The sequence below is a fragment of the Nematolebias whitei genome, chromosome 5 (genome assembly GCF_014905685.2).
Source record: "Nematolebias whitei isolate Nwh7 chromosome 5, NemWhi1, whole genome shotgun sequence".
In the NCBI taxonomy this organism is placed as follows: domain Eukaryota; kingdom Metazoa; phylum Chordata; class Actinopteri; order Cyprinodontiformes; family Rivulidae; genus Nematolebias; species Nematolebias whitei.
Genome location: NC_056502.1, coordinates 12,201,748 through 12,216,021, shown reverse-complemented (window position 1 = coordinate 12,216,021; position 14,274 = coordinate 12,201,748). Strand labels below are relative to the sequence as shown.

General features: G+C 40.6%; 1 protein-coding gene across 1 annotated transcript; it reads right to left on the bottom strand.

The window, feature by feature from the left end:
• Nucleotides 1–1,025: 1,025 nt before the first annotated feature.
• Nucleotides 1,026–10,992, bottom strand: lin28aa (lin-28 homolog Aa). Its single transcript, XM_037676843.1, has 4 exons — nucleotides 10,937–10,992; nucleotides 10,317–10,489; nucleotides 5,368–5,552; nucleotides 1,026–1,245 (listed from the first exon to the last, which is right to left on the bottom strand). Exons 1-4 carry the CDS (start codon nucleotides 10,965–10,967, stop codon nucleotides 1,026–1,028), a joined length of 609 nt encoding a protein of 202 aa, XP_037532771.1. The 5' UTR covers nucleotides 10,968–10,992.
• Nucleotides 10,993–14,274: the final 3,282 nt, after the last annotated feature.

Sequence of the window (14,274 nt, the reverse complement as noted above, 5' to 3'; positions counted from 1 at the left end):
CTCAGATGAGACATGCGCTGTAAAAAATATCTCCTGACCTTTGTTTTTTTTAATGGCACAAACTCATTGTTTTTGTCTTCATTCTGATTCCAACAGGCTTTTTAATTAAAGCCTGTACAGAGCAGCAAAGCAGGTCTGATTTTCAGATGTTGAGCTATTCCTTAAACTGGTATATTACAGATAATTTAAGTTGCATCTGTAGTGCAAAAAAAGACGTGATTCAATCCCAACTAACGTCACCTGTTTTTAAATCTACGTTCCATTTACCGTCATCAGCTTTGATGATGGCTTGGATCAAACATGCACCATTGAGGTAGACCAGACCAACCAGCAAAATGCTGAATGGGAAAACAAAAGGGAGAAAGAAATAACATATAAATGACCAAAAACTGGAAACCACTTTTGGTCCGACATTCATTTGGCCCCCAAAAAAGTAGATGGTCAACTGCAATATTGGCAAATAGTACATTGCCTACACCTATACCCTTGAACCCGTCACAAGTTCTTTATGATGATCACCCCCACCCCCCTGTGAGATATGTAACTGAACATTCATTTCAGTAACTGCAACATCTTTGCCTCGTCAGCAATAAGGTGTAACAGTCAGGAAGGTGATTAACTGGTAAGGCAGCAAAAGTGTAGCTCTACACTAAACACACTACTACGAAAAAGAGAAGCTATAAAACCCACAAGAAAAATGCAGCACCTCTAAAGGGTAATCTTCAAATGCCTGTGAAGATCATTCGTTACGTGGTAAAGTTCTCTACAATCTCCATCACCTCTAACAGCAGTAATTCATACATTTAATACGCTTCCTGAGTGCAATAATACAGCAGTATTCCTGAGTGTTACACCAAATGATAACAATATTACAAAAAAACATTCTTCATGAGTGTTTTTTTTTTTCTACCTGAGGTAATTCCAAAAGCAGCTTCAATAGCTGGGGAGGGGGAGAGTGTCACCCCCCCTCAACCATCGAAGCAGTTTGATTGGCTTCTGTGCTTCAGAGTGACCCGACGTCCCGTTTAATCAGAGGTTTCAGGAGGTGGTGCCGGCTGGCTGTGCTCCCCCTCGTCTGCTTTTAAAGGGGACGGTTTTCCCTGAGAAGCCGGTGAGGACTGTTGTGCTTTGACCGGGCAGCTGGCGACCATGTGGTCAATGCTCTGGCAGAAGTGGCACCTCTTGGGTTGGGGAGGTAACTTGCACTCTTTGGCATGGTGGTCCAGGCCTCCACAGTTGTAGCATCTACAGGAAATAAAGAAGCGCATCACTGCATCAGTAGAGCTGAAAAAACCTTTGTTAGCAGGCCCTCATAAATCTTTAGAAGTACAGTTAAGGTTAAGCATCCCACAGGTGCCATCTTTCTTAACATTTTTCTCCTTTTCTGACAAATATCCTAAATAATTAAAAGTATAAATGGAACTTATCAAACTATAAGCGTTACAATAAACAATAAGCTTTTTGATTTCACCACAAAGTACGAAAACTGCTCAGTGATAATACCTATACAATAGAAAAATTATGTTAAATATAGGTAGTAGTGTAATACTTGGTAAAGCATCGGTTATAGATGTTTGCCAATTGTCCAGAGTTTAAATGGTAAATGGACTGTACTTAAATAGTGCCTTTCTATCTTATCAAGATACTCAAGAGTGCTTTTACACTACAATCTGTGCCTTCATTTTCCCATTCATACAGCACTCTACTAGATCTATACAAAGAATAATCAGTGCTTTATCTAGGGCTGAGTACCAAACTTCGGTTCTTTTATGGTACCGACCTGACCGAACTGCTTCGGTCGGTGTACGTATCAAAATATGCCTCGTCTTTCGGAGTCAAGTTTCGGTGATTGGCTGTAACAAAACCAAGGGTTATGTTACAGCCAATGCCAGTGCAGAAACTTGCAGCACGCAGGAAAAACACATACGTGGTTAAGCCCACAGACGGGGTTCACGTGGTTTCTAAGCGCCTGAGCGTGAAGTTGCTCCGTGTTTGACTGGAAGAAGCGAGGACCGCAGCCTCCTCCTCTCAGTGTTAAAGTCAGCCTGTGGGTGTTACAGAGCCTGAACGGCCTGATTCAAAATCTTCACAACCGGACTCCGCTTTGGACTTCCACCGAGAACGGCTCTGTGTCTGGGATTTCAGCTGGTTACTTTACATTTGTTAACGTTACTGGAGTTTAATATGTGAGTCGTGGTGAGTTAAACTAGGATACATGTAACGCTAACTTTTAGATATTTGTGTGTAGCTTTATTTTATGGCTATCTATGAGGCTAGCTAAAATCAAATGCTAACTAAAGACTGACAGTAACGGATGAAGCTTAGCTTGTGAAAATGTGCTCATTCATTAGGTCAGCTGGTTAAACAGTTCACCTAACGTTCACGGTTTCTCCTCACATGAAGCTCTGACCCTGATGTGAGGAGGACAGACAAAAGAAAAGTGAGAGGAGAGCCAGAGGACAGTCACAAACTTTGTTGTTAAAAGTTTGCTGCCTTTACAGTGGAGGCTTCATGGTGGAGGTAAGTAAGCTGACCAGTTAAGCCTTTATCTCTCAGCCAAGATAATGGTTTTTGAGCAATAAGAACACAACCATGTTATTGTTGTTTTGTGTTCTCATGTCAATTAGGGAGATGATAAGAGCCCTAAATTCCAGAGAACCACAGAGAAGATTCAGGAAGTGACACAGAGGTACAGAAGTCTGCATCAACCTGAATCTCAGTGAATCCAGTGACCCGGTGATGGAATGTGAGGGACACTATGCCAATACTATCAAACTTTGCAACCAGATATCTGTGTGTGCAACAAGAATCATCCACACCCTCAGAGTGATCATTTCCTACTACTGGAAACACCATCAGCTTGTTTGTGTCCAGAGAAAGCAGACATGTTGATTTTTCTGAAGAAAAACTGTTAAGTGAAAAGGTCCTCAGTGTGTAGCAGTGAGCATTAGACACTGAAGTGTCAATGGTTTGAAACTGTTCTTTTGACTTGGAAATTATTTGTTAAATTTTATGTAAGAAAACTGCTTAGAATGGAAAAATACCAAAGTTAAAAAAATAAAACTCAAGATTTGTACTGTAATGTGTAACGTAATTTTCTTCTTGTTAGAATTGATATTAATTATAAAATTAGTACCGAAAAAGTACCGTTTAGGAACCGACCGAATTTTTTAGCAAGGTACCCAGCCCTACATACAGACACAGGTAAAAACATTATTGCCTGCTGCAGCTCAAGCAGATTTCTGATCAGGGGCTTCAAGTTTCACTGGTTTGCCACTTGATGGCAACATTTCACCTGACGTGACCTCAGTTAGCACTGAATCTAAATCTTTAAAAGGGCATTCCAGGGCACAACACACATCTCCAAGATGGGGCTGGACATTTCATGACCATTTATCTCACTTAAATAACACCAATTTTTCACCTAAATGTACAACATCCTTCAAACAAGCAGGAGTTTTTGTAGTGGAGTTGAACATTTTCTGTAGTCTGAATTAGTCACGAACGATCATTAACTCAAGTGTGGTGAGCAGCTTGTCTTATTTGCCAGTTTGACACTGACAGAGGCTTCTGAATAGTCACTATTGTAACAAAGTGTGGCATCCGTTTCATCGGCATTGAACTTTAGAGACGAACGCTCCGTGAGGTCATTTAGAGCCATCGGGGTGCCATCAGCCACCACTGTTCGGACATAATCTATAGAATGGCCACGCGTACAGGGGTGGAAGACAGATGGGTTGTGGGTGTGAGGCAGTTATTATGTGACTTTGCAAACCCCACCCCTCCTTGCCACCTTTGTGATGGCAGATGATGTTTGAACGGGGCGGCTGCTGAGGGGTCAGAATGGCTTTTGTAATGTTGGACGTTGGGAGTGGTGTCAAGGTCTACACCATCACATCACAGAAGCTCCCTACCTCAGCATCCATCAGGAGGAAAGTGGAAGTGGTCCCTTTGTCTAAAAAAGCTGCAGTAATGACCTCTGAACCCTGACCTCCCCCCTCCCCCCAATCCCATTCGAGCCCCCCAGCTCTCTTCCTTTTATTCATACACAGTTGCTATGACAACAATGACCCTTCACCCTCTTGCCTGGGCTCTTGCATCTGTTATCAATTAAATGGACAGGAACGTTTCCCCTTCCTCAGTTTTATATATACATACGCACTCAGAAAGGTGATTTATACAATGTGGGCTTAGACGCACCATGTCTTAATGAGAAAAGCGCAAAACTGGACAGCAGAATTCTTATTAATCATACACAAAATTATGTATTTTTGGTTTGTTGGGTAAAATGCAACCAGTGACTCTTAATTCAAAACTGGTAAACACAATCCAGTGCTGTATAATGAAACATGCATGAAACGCTGGCGTCCTATCCTCGCATCAGTGCAGTGCACGGAGAAATATTGAACCACGGTGGCCTCCCAGGACTCTTTGAGGCCGTAATGATCTCTGTTCTCACACTCACTACTTTCTGGTTGTGATCACAACTGACACGAGGTGAAGCTGATACGTCTTTAACCTCACCTTGTACAAACACTCTAAAACATCCACAAATCCAGGCCTTGGGTAGCTGTTATCTGGATCTTGAAAGGACGCCGTGTTTTGTAACTTATTTTACATTTAGAACTTCAAAATATATTTCTTGAAACTCTGAAATGAACTAAATGACGAGGTACAGGTGAATTGAAATCAACCAACCTCTTTCAGATAAAGGACAAACCCATAGATTATTCCGTAAATTTACAACCTATCTGGAGGTATGTTATTAAAACTGTAATTCTACTTATGAGTTATTAGTTTAGGTTTAGAAAAACGAACGATGTTGGTAGGAGAGGCTTAGTAACAGAAGGGAGAAAGTGGGTTGGTTTTAATTCACCAGGGAGCAGCAGATTTAAACAGTTATTGATCCAGGTCACACGTCAGGCCTGCTGATGTGACCCCATGCTGGAGCTGGAAGTGGGGGGTAGGGTCTGAGGAAAAAGACTAAAAACAGGGAGTAACTACGACAAAATTGTACTGAATACGCCAGGCTCGCGTCTAAAATCTGTAAGAAACTCCAGTAGCCCAAAGCTGATCAGAAAGACATTAATATTTCCACGCTGGTTGAGAAAACTGATCATTTGTAATCAAAATAAACCACTGAAGAGAGTTCTTGTGTTTATGACCAAGAGCCTTAAAATCATTTTATTCTTTAAAACATTGCATATCATTCATGAATTTGTATGTTCTGCAACTACTGTAATTATTTACAATGTTCAACTTCCAAGTTACATTGTTTTTTTTTTATATCTTATCTTAGTTTGCTAGTTTCAGAGTTACATTTATTAAAATATCCTCCCCGTCTTTTCCAGGTCCATCCATGCTCACCTGTCTCCTTTCGAGCGCCGCTTTTGGACCTTTTTGCCTTTGGGTCTCCGCTCGCTGCCCACGCAGTGGATGCCTCCTGGTCCGGTGACTCGCTGCGACTCCAGGCCTTTCGATGATTTCTTGAACGTAAACTCGACTGCCTCGCCTTCCTTCAGGCTGCGGAAACCTTCCATGTGCAACTTGCTCTGAGAGAAAACAAGAAGATGTGTCAGCCTTCAACCGTGCAGTGATAGGGCCGAGATGGGGAAGAGGTAGGGCAGCCGACCTGGAACCAGAAAGTCATGCTTTGACTCCCCACCATGCCCACATGTGTGTGTCCATGTGTGTAACAGTGTCCCTGAGCAAGATGCTCCCCAGGCGTTTACATATAGTTGGTGTATCTCAGGTCAGGTGTGATGAGTTAAATGCAGAGAACCAATTTCGTCATTGCAAGGGAACATATAATGATGACAAGACATAGCACTTTAGTTTAGTCACTTCTGTTTACGCTATAACAACAGGAACAGTCCATAAAAATATAATGATTTGACTGGACTATTGCAATGGTTGATTATCAGTGTCCAAATACTTCTTCAAAAAGTCTTCAGTTGATCCAAAATGCTGCTGCCAGTCTTAACTGGAGTTAGTGGGAGAGATCATATCTCTCCAGTTTTAGTTTCTCTCCATTGGCTCCCTGTCAAATTCAGAATTGAATTCAAAATCTTACTTCTAATCTACAAAGCCTTCAACAACCTAGCTCCATCTTACTTATATTAGAGATCTTATTGTTCCATATTTTCCTAACAGAGCACTTCGCTCTCAGACGGCAGGTTTACTTGCGGTTCCTAGAGTTTCCAAAAGCCGAATGGGAGGAAGATCTTTCAGCCATCAGGCTCCTCTCTTGTGGAACCAACTTCCAGTTTCAGTCTGTGAGGCTGACACATTGACCAGTTTTAAGACTGGGCTTAAGACTTTCCTTTTTGATAAATCCTATAATTGGCTTGTTATGCTGCTATAGGCTTAGACTACTGGAGGAAAACTTGACCTAATTTCCTTAAATTAATTGTTAAAAATGAATAGTTTTCATTTGACACTATTTCTATCTTAACATGTGATTCTTGACCTGCCATTGTGTATCTGTTCCTCCTTCCTGTTCTTCTCAAACCCAGCTGGTTGAAGCAGATGGCGCTTGTCCTGAACCTGGTTCTGCTAAAGGTTTCTTCCTCATGAGGGAGTTTTTTCCTTTCTACTGTCGCCTTCGTGTTTGCTCAAGATGAGAGTTCTGTGATGGAGTTAAATTCAAAGCAGTCTGCTCCTCAGATAAATAATGTTAACTTATTATTTTTATACATGAATGTTTCTGTTCAGTGTCCTGAGATGAGTTCTGTTGTGACTTGGCGCTTTATAAATAAACTGAATTGGACTTTTTGCAAAACTGAAGTGGTGATAATTTGAAATTAAAAAGTCCCCATAATGAACACTTCATGGAGACTTTGACCACTGAGTACAACCCCCCATCCATTCCTAACTGATATCATCAGAGACCAATGACACTAATAAGATAAGATAGAACTTTATCAGGTATCTTTGGTTGCTCCCCATACGTCACCTGATGAACAAATCAGAATGTCAAAGCTTTGTGTCTCAGCTCTGCCCAATGGTCTGTATGCACCCACCCCGCATTACAAAAGCCTCTGTTGCCCCCAGTGCTTCATTTTCTTGTGTTTGAGCGGAAAACCTGGTGAGGATAACCTTCAACCCCGCAACCACCCCACCCCCGACCCCACCGGAGGAACAGCATTCCACACGGCCGCCCCCACCCCCATCGCTCTCTTCCCACCCACATCACAAAGCTTCCACTAACACACTGACCACCAAGGCTAACCCTAAAAAACTACAGGATGCAGAGGTTGGAGCTCATGTTGGGGGTGGGGTGGCTGGGCAGTGAAGCTTCTGCGAGGCTGGGGGGGGGGGGGGGTAAAGGGTGTCAGGGTGACATTCCTCAGATAGTTTGGCAGAAAGATATAAAAGGTATAAACAGAGAAACAAGAGAAGTGACAGATATCTATTGACAACTGTGATAAAAACTCAGTGAACATTAAGTTTTTTGCTTATAGCAACAATAAACCTGGAGGCCTGAGTGCAAAATCACCTATTTATTGGCAACACTCACCTGAAGTTGGGGGGGGGATGTGTCCATCTTTCACAGAAATGGAAGGGAGATAAAGGAAGGAAAGGTGTGGCACAGGTTTGAGAACAAATCCCACAGAGTGGTTAACACGTCATGGGAAACCCCTCTTTAATAATCCCTAGGTGGGACTATAGGATCAAATTGTCACGCACGCTGAAAACTGTTTACACAGGAACATCTAGCTATTAATCCAGCAAGTTTGTTTTGATAGACTGTAATCCTGTTTCTTTGATTCCATTTCGAGCAAAGCTGCCTCCATTTATCACCCGACGAGCCGTCTACGCTCTGTATTTGTGGAAACGTTCAGGAGTCAAACAAAGCACGCAACTTATTGTATGAGGAATAATCTAGCACATGTCTGATAAGAAAACAAGTCGTAAATCTCTGTAGTCTGACATTATTAGAACACGCTCTGCAGCGTGCTTTACAAACAGAACCATGCATTCAACCGCAAGGTGCCATTAAAAGAAGCCCATTCAGAAAAGTGTATTATCAAGAAATGATACAGAACACAGACATCCAGAGGTTTAGGACCACGGGTCTTTCTGTGCTGCTGATTGTTAATCCACTTCCTTTCTCACGTGTGACCACCCCCACCCCCATACCTGACCGCATGGCCACATCCGTTTATTCTCACAGGTACAGGATTAAGATGGGGATCTGTTTTAACATCAAGAACCCCATGTTGAGGCACTATCTGTGGGGTCTACTTCATCATTTTATCAGAATAAGTCTGGAAGCAAAGTGGGACAAAGAAAGACATCAGAGCAGCGAGGGACAATAGTGGGACTTCTGCAAACACAAAAGGGCTCGAGGACGACTGAGGGGGAGCTTCATTTGAATGCGTGTCTCTATTGTCCACCTGCACAAAAGCCAGTGAAGCGTGGGACTCAATTTTTTTCTTGACACGTGGCCACTAATTTCAGGACTGATGCGTTATACATGCTCATGTTTCTACCACTGGTGAAGGAAATGTCTTTGATTTAGGCAGTTCCTAAATTAAAAAACAAAAACTGATTTTCCAAAAGGTGTTCAATACAAAATAAATCATGAAGTAGGAAACGTAGTCTGCATATCTTTTTTTTTTTTTGTCCCTATACACCCTTAAATTAAAAATATTTACACTAATTTTGTGAATAGCCAACTATCCATCCATCCATTATCTTAACTCGCTTCTTCCCTTTCGGTTGTTACACGCAAACAGCCGAAGTGACTGAAAATAATTCAACAATGAAGAGAGTCAGTTTGGATTTGTTACGCATATATACTCAGATTTGGTGAGTAAATTATGCAGATAAGAAATGTTTTGCTTACATTGACTGCAGACCCACAATCCAGGTTTATCCATCAATATATCTGGAAAACTACCAGTATAAACTCATTCAAATTGCACCATTTGATATTCTGACCTTTTTTTTAATGTTTGATTTCGGTACAACCTTCCACGTCCCTTCGTCCCTCCAAAAAAGTATATATATTTTTTAAATTAAATGAAAGACATATAATTGAATATGCTCAATGTTAAACTAAAAGTAACAACCTGCAGAGAAAACCTAATGGATTTTTAAAAACAGCGTTTACGGACAGCCGGCAGAAAAAAATACCTGAACTCAACTTACCCGTCTACTTTTTGTAAGCCTCAGCTCGAACACTAAGCTGCAGGTTTCTACCCTCAACTGAACTTTGTGTTTTTATTTGCAATATGACTAATAAAACACCAACTTCCTGGAACTTGCAGTTAAAAGTCACAACAGCAGCTCTGCATATGCATCATCATCACCCGCCGGCAAGAAAGACTGAAACGTGAGCTGCTTGAAGAAACATGCAAATAGTTGTTAAACGTTTAGTTTTTCAAACGTCTCTGAAAGCATCAGAAGGGCAGCATGTGACCAAGGAAATGCAAGATGAACTAAAAATGTCTTCAAAGAAGTTTACGTACCTCCTTACCACACACACTCAGAGAGAGGGGGGTGGGTTAAGAGCAGACAGCAAAAAGCCTTTAATCACTTTATGACAGGAACTCTGAAGTGAATGAGCTAGTGGGGATTCCTCCCATTCACATGCTAAACCTTTATCTTATCAGACACAACTCACTGGTGAGGAGGAGGGAATGCACCCTCCACCCCTATTGTCACCTCCACCTTTAATGTTTTGGGTAAGATGTTCGCATCTGTGGACATTTTTTAATGTCTAATCACTTCCCACTCCATTCTGACTCCACACACAAAATAAATGTCCCCCAAAATGAATTCTAGACACAGATGTGTTAATGGAGGATCAGTGATGCCTCCTCGTCCTTAAAGGACCAGTTTTCATGCAGCTCAGGAGCACTGGTGTAAGCCTATTAAAGGTGTGTAAGCTTCACTGAATAACAACAACAACAAAAAAAAAAAAAACTTTTCCATGTCTCCATCACGCTGAATTCCTGCTCTAAACAACCAAGGAGGCCTGCTGCAAATCGTGTTTCACCCAAAGCATCCAAAAAGCAAATACAGCCCATCCAGATCTATCAAACTTCCCTTCATTTTGCGTCAAATTTAACAAAAAAAATTATATAAATGTCTGATAATGCGTCACAGGTTGACATTCTCCTGTCTACAAGCTTCACCTTTAAGGTACTTTAATTCGGCTATATTTCCAATTTAACAACTTTACCTCAATAAGAAGGAAGGCACCCCAGATTATTCGGCTCCGTTTGGGAACAGGTGTGAGGACTTTTAGTCAGAATTCAAATGGAGGGAAACAGCATTAGTGGTTGGGTTTCGGTTCCAGCTCGTACCTGATGGACGAACACGTCCACCGGTTCGTCCAGCGCCACTCCGTCCCGGCTGGTCATGGACAGGAACCCGAAGCCCATGCGCACGTTGAACCACTTACACACCCCAGTCCCGTGGAAGGACGGGGAGTCCTCCTCCGTGCTCGGTCCTTCATCCTCCTCAGTCTTGCAAACTCCTTCAGGAAAAAAAACAAACAAAAAAAAAAACAAAAACGCATGGAATTAAAAAAAATAAGACGGAGAGGGAAATTTACGCACAGCATTTAAACAAATATCGCTTTTAAAACTTTGGTTTCTCCTTCACACTAAACCTGCCAATCAATACGGATCAATAACGCAACACAACAGGCTCGGTTTCATTATTTGTGATATTTAAAAACCGAAAAATGGTCAGAATTTTAGCTCAAACTGTGCAACAACAAGTGCGCTTTTTTTTTTATTTAAGAAAACTAACTGCGCCACAGGTTAGTGCCAAGTGATCCTGAGAGCTTATTATTTAAAAACAAACAAACAAGCAAACAAAAACGCATTTCCTGTCCCATGCGTGACCAAACAACGCCTTCCGACGCTCCGGACTCAGCTTCACCATCAAAGTGCAGCGTTTTTTGATGAAGTTACTCCACCTGGGAAGTCCTGGTTGGAAACGGAACCCATGATGTCTTCAGTTCTGCCTTGAGTCCAAACCAGCACTCAAGCCACAGTCTCCGTGTTCCTCTAAACACGCACAGTTTGCCACTTTCACGCAAAATGCGGCGGAAAGCAAGACGCTGCGCAGCGAGAGGGAAAGCGGGAGAGGGAGGTAAACAAAAGGGGGCTGGAAACCTCTTCCCCCACTAAACAATGCGGGTGGGTTAGGGGGAGATTTTTTTTTTAAAACACCCCCCCCCCCCCCCAACACACACACACACCTCCACCCCAATAACATCCCAAACAATGCCCCTCCAGAAGGTGCATTCTTGGAGATAAAACTCCGCAAACATACCTTCTGCCATGTTGGAGAGCCAGCCGGGACTCCCCAGGATTTTGTGTTTTCGGCCCCCACCCTCACAGATGTCTTGATATGTGGCTCCCCCGCAGTGGTCTGCGCTGTTGGAACACGAATGATAAAATTATCCAACAGAACCCCCCATACGCTCGGTCATGTCCACGTGATTACAGTCCCCAAGGATGCAGGCATTGTGGGATGGAGGGGCCAACCAACACCAACCAGGGGCCTCTGATTTGTTTTTATTTATTTATTTATTTATTTATTTATTTATTTATTTATTTATTTATTTATTTATTTATCTCAAGCTTTTAAAGACGATGCAAACTGTGGCATCAGTTTTGACTTTGACACGATTTGGTTCATTTAAATAGTTAAAAACTGATTAAGCTCATTTTAATTAGTGTTTATTAATGAATAAACTATAAACTATGTTTTAATAAACTATGAATAAACTATGTTTTATAGCTGTTTCAACCTAAGATGGCAATTATATAAACTAATCGTTACGCAACTTTCAAAATATTCACTTTGTTTACATTTCTTATTACTTTTTATTTTTTTTTTAAGAAGCTATACATTTCGATTTTCTCCATTAAAATTTTTTATTCGTTTATTTATTTTACTCCCCTAACATCACTGATACAGTTTTAAAAGTTGGGATTCAAAGGCTCGCTTGAGAAGAAAAATGTCCATTATTTTGTTGGTTTCACGCGCACAGGAAGCGTTTAAACCAAGTGGAGCCTCTTGAAATTCCTGATCGATACAGTGATTGATCACATCATGTGAAACTCACGCCTGCAGAATGATGAATGCATTAAAAACAGAATGTTTCCAGCTGGAAGGAAAAAGAGAATCGAAAATAATCGAAGTTTGTTCAAACTGGTTTTTATAGACCTGCTGTGTTTAAAAATAAAAACGACAACAAAAACAGAAACAACTGTTTTTTTTTTTTAATGTATTAAGATTAAAAAAGTAAAAACACAAATTGTGGTTGATCTGCTTTTAAAATACAGAACATTTAGACTTTTATTACTTGAATAAAATATGTCAGCTACAACTAAAGGTTCATTTCGCCTAAATTTATTAAACATCTTAATCAGATCTGAGGAAAAGTTGATTGTTTGGAAATGTCCCACCTCTGGAGCACATGATGAAGCTGAAACAGGACCACAACGACCCCTTGTGGTCCCGCAAACCCGCATTTTTAAATGTCCCTGAATGTTACATAACTCACCCATCATCAAAAAGATTAAAATAACTGGAAAACCTTTGGAATAAATACGGTTTATTTTTGTTCATGCAAATTTTTATTATATAACTTTTATTTCCCTGCTTTATTCTTAGTGTGACGCCTTTTTAAATATAAATTAAATGACTTTTTTGTTTAAAATTTGTTTTAATGAGAAGTTGATCAATCACTTTTTTCCTGTATGAGGTGACTTTCTGTGTAAGGAGGCACTTGCTGCATTTAGGGGGACATAAACATGATGTAAGTGGCGTTTTATGTCGCCTGCAATAGCCCGCAGATAAAACTTTACACTCAAAATTCATTAGTTTTGTTCAACTGCTTAAATTAATTGCACAATAAAGTCCCTTGTGCGTCTGTTTACCACCAACTGTTACATTCTTTTAACATCTAGGTCTGTAAATTTATAATCTATTCGCACTGAGCTGTTAAATTCTGGTCTCGTTTGGACTGAAGTGCCCATTGAATAAGAAAACCTGATTTAATAACGTGTCAGCGAGTTGTGGCAGAGGTCAGTGCTTTTAAAAATGCTGCCCAATGTCCTGGCTCCAAGCCTAAAGCTTCTGGAGCGCACAGCTGAATCCAGGCCACCAGTCTCTGCAGCGATGAGAGGGCATATATTCCATGGATTTAAGTAACTCTAAAGCTTTATTTTATTACAGCACAGAACCTGTTGATAGGCCTAAATTTTCTAATGCCCCAAAAGATCCTTGAATGGCATTTCATTTTGAGCAGTATAAAACATAAAATATTTCAGGTGGTTGTTTTCCTTTGTAATAAGACGTAAACAGCCATAAGAGGAAAACTAATAAATCTAGATATAATCCTGCTTCTTTGTTTTTTTTCTTCTCGCAGCTTTTCACAATTAATCACACTCGGTTGCGTCATTTCCGACAGTCCCTGAAGGCATTGCGGTGCACAGTCTGTTTCAGAAATAGCCACTAGATGGCAGTGTAGGCCACAACGAAGGGTAAATATAGAGGTAATGTAGATTATTCTTTAATTTAAACATTACAATCCTTTACATGGGCTTAAAAGAGTCAGCACATGTTGCGTTGCAAATTAAATGAAAATGTAGATTTTTGTCGTCACTGAGATTTGAGTAGAATGTGAATGTACTAAGGTAAGTAAGTAAATGTGAGAGTCCATAAAGACTCTGTGTAGCACCCATGCAGCAAACTAAAATAGCATGTAATCTTGAAGTTTTCTATCTTCAGGGATAATCATTTTTCTAATAACTCATATAATTTCCTTTGAAACTGACTGATTTATTTATTTATTTATGGTGTGTGTATGTGTGTGCGTGCTGCTGTGGAGTCAGGAAATCCCTTCATATGATGTTTAGCATCATTGTGAAACTTGAGGGTTGCTTTTTTTTTTTAAATATAAGACTGGAATTCCCAATGACATTGTTCTAGACCAGGGGTGTCCACACTTTTTCAGCATGCAAGCTACTTTTAAAATGAACCTCTGGAAACGTTGGTGTTTTTCAATGTTTATTGGGGGTAATAAACAAAAAAAAAAAAAAAAAAATGAGCGGGTTTACTCAAAAACGCTGTAGTTTCCATGTCAGTTGCGTTGCCAGATAAGAATTTATGAACTATATAGTACTGCTGCTTTTACAATGATAGTATTTTGACCTAAACTGTCATATGTGCTGAGTAAAAATACTCTAGATGAGGTGTGTTGTGTTTGTTGAACATGTGCACATAAGGAGGGGGTACATT

What these genes read in the sequence shown, in the direction of transcription:
- lin28aa (XM_037676843.1), bottom strand. Translation starts at nt 10,967, where the DNA reads ATGGGTTCCGTTTCCAACCAGGACTTCCCAG. An exon ending in TTCCAACCAGGACTTCCCAG is followed by an intron (nt 10,490 to 10,936) that starts GTGGAGTAACTT and finishes TTTTTCCTGAAG; the next exon opens with GAGTTTGCAAGACTGAGGAG. An exon ending in TGGACGTGTTCGTCCATCAG is followed by an intron (nt 5,553 to 10,316) that starts GTACGAGCTGGA and finishes GTTTTCTCTCAG; the next exon opens with AGCAAGTTGCACATGGAAGG.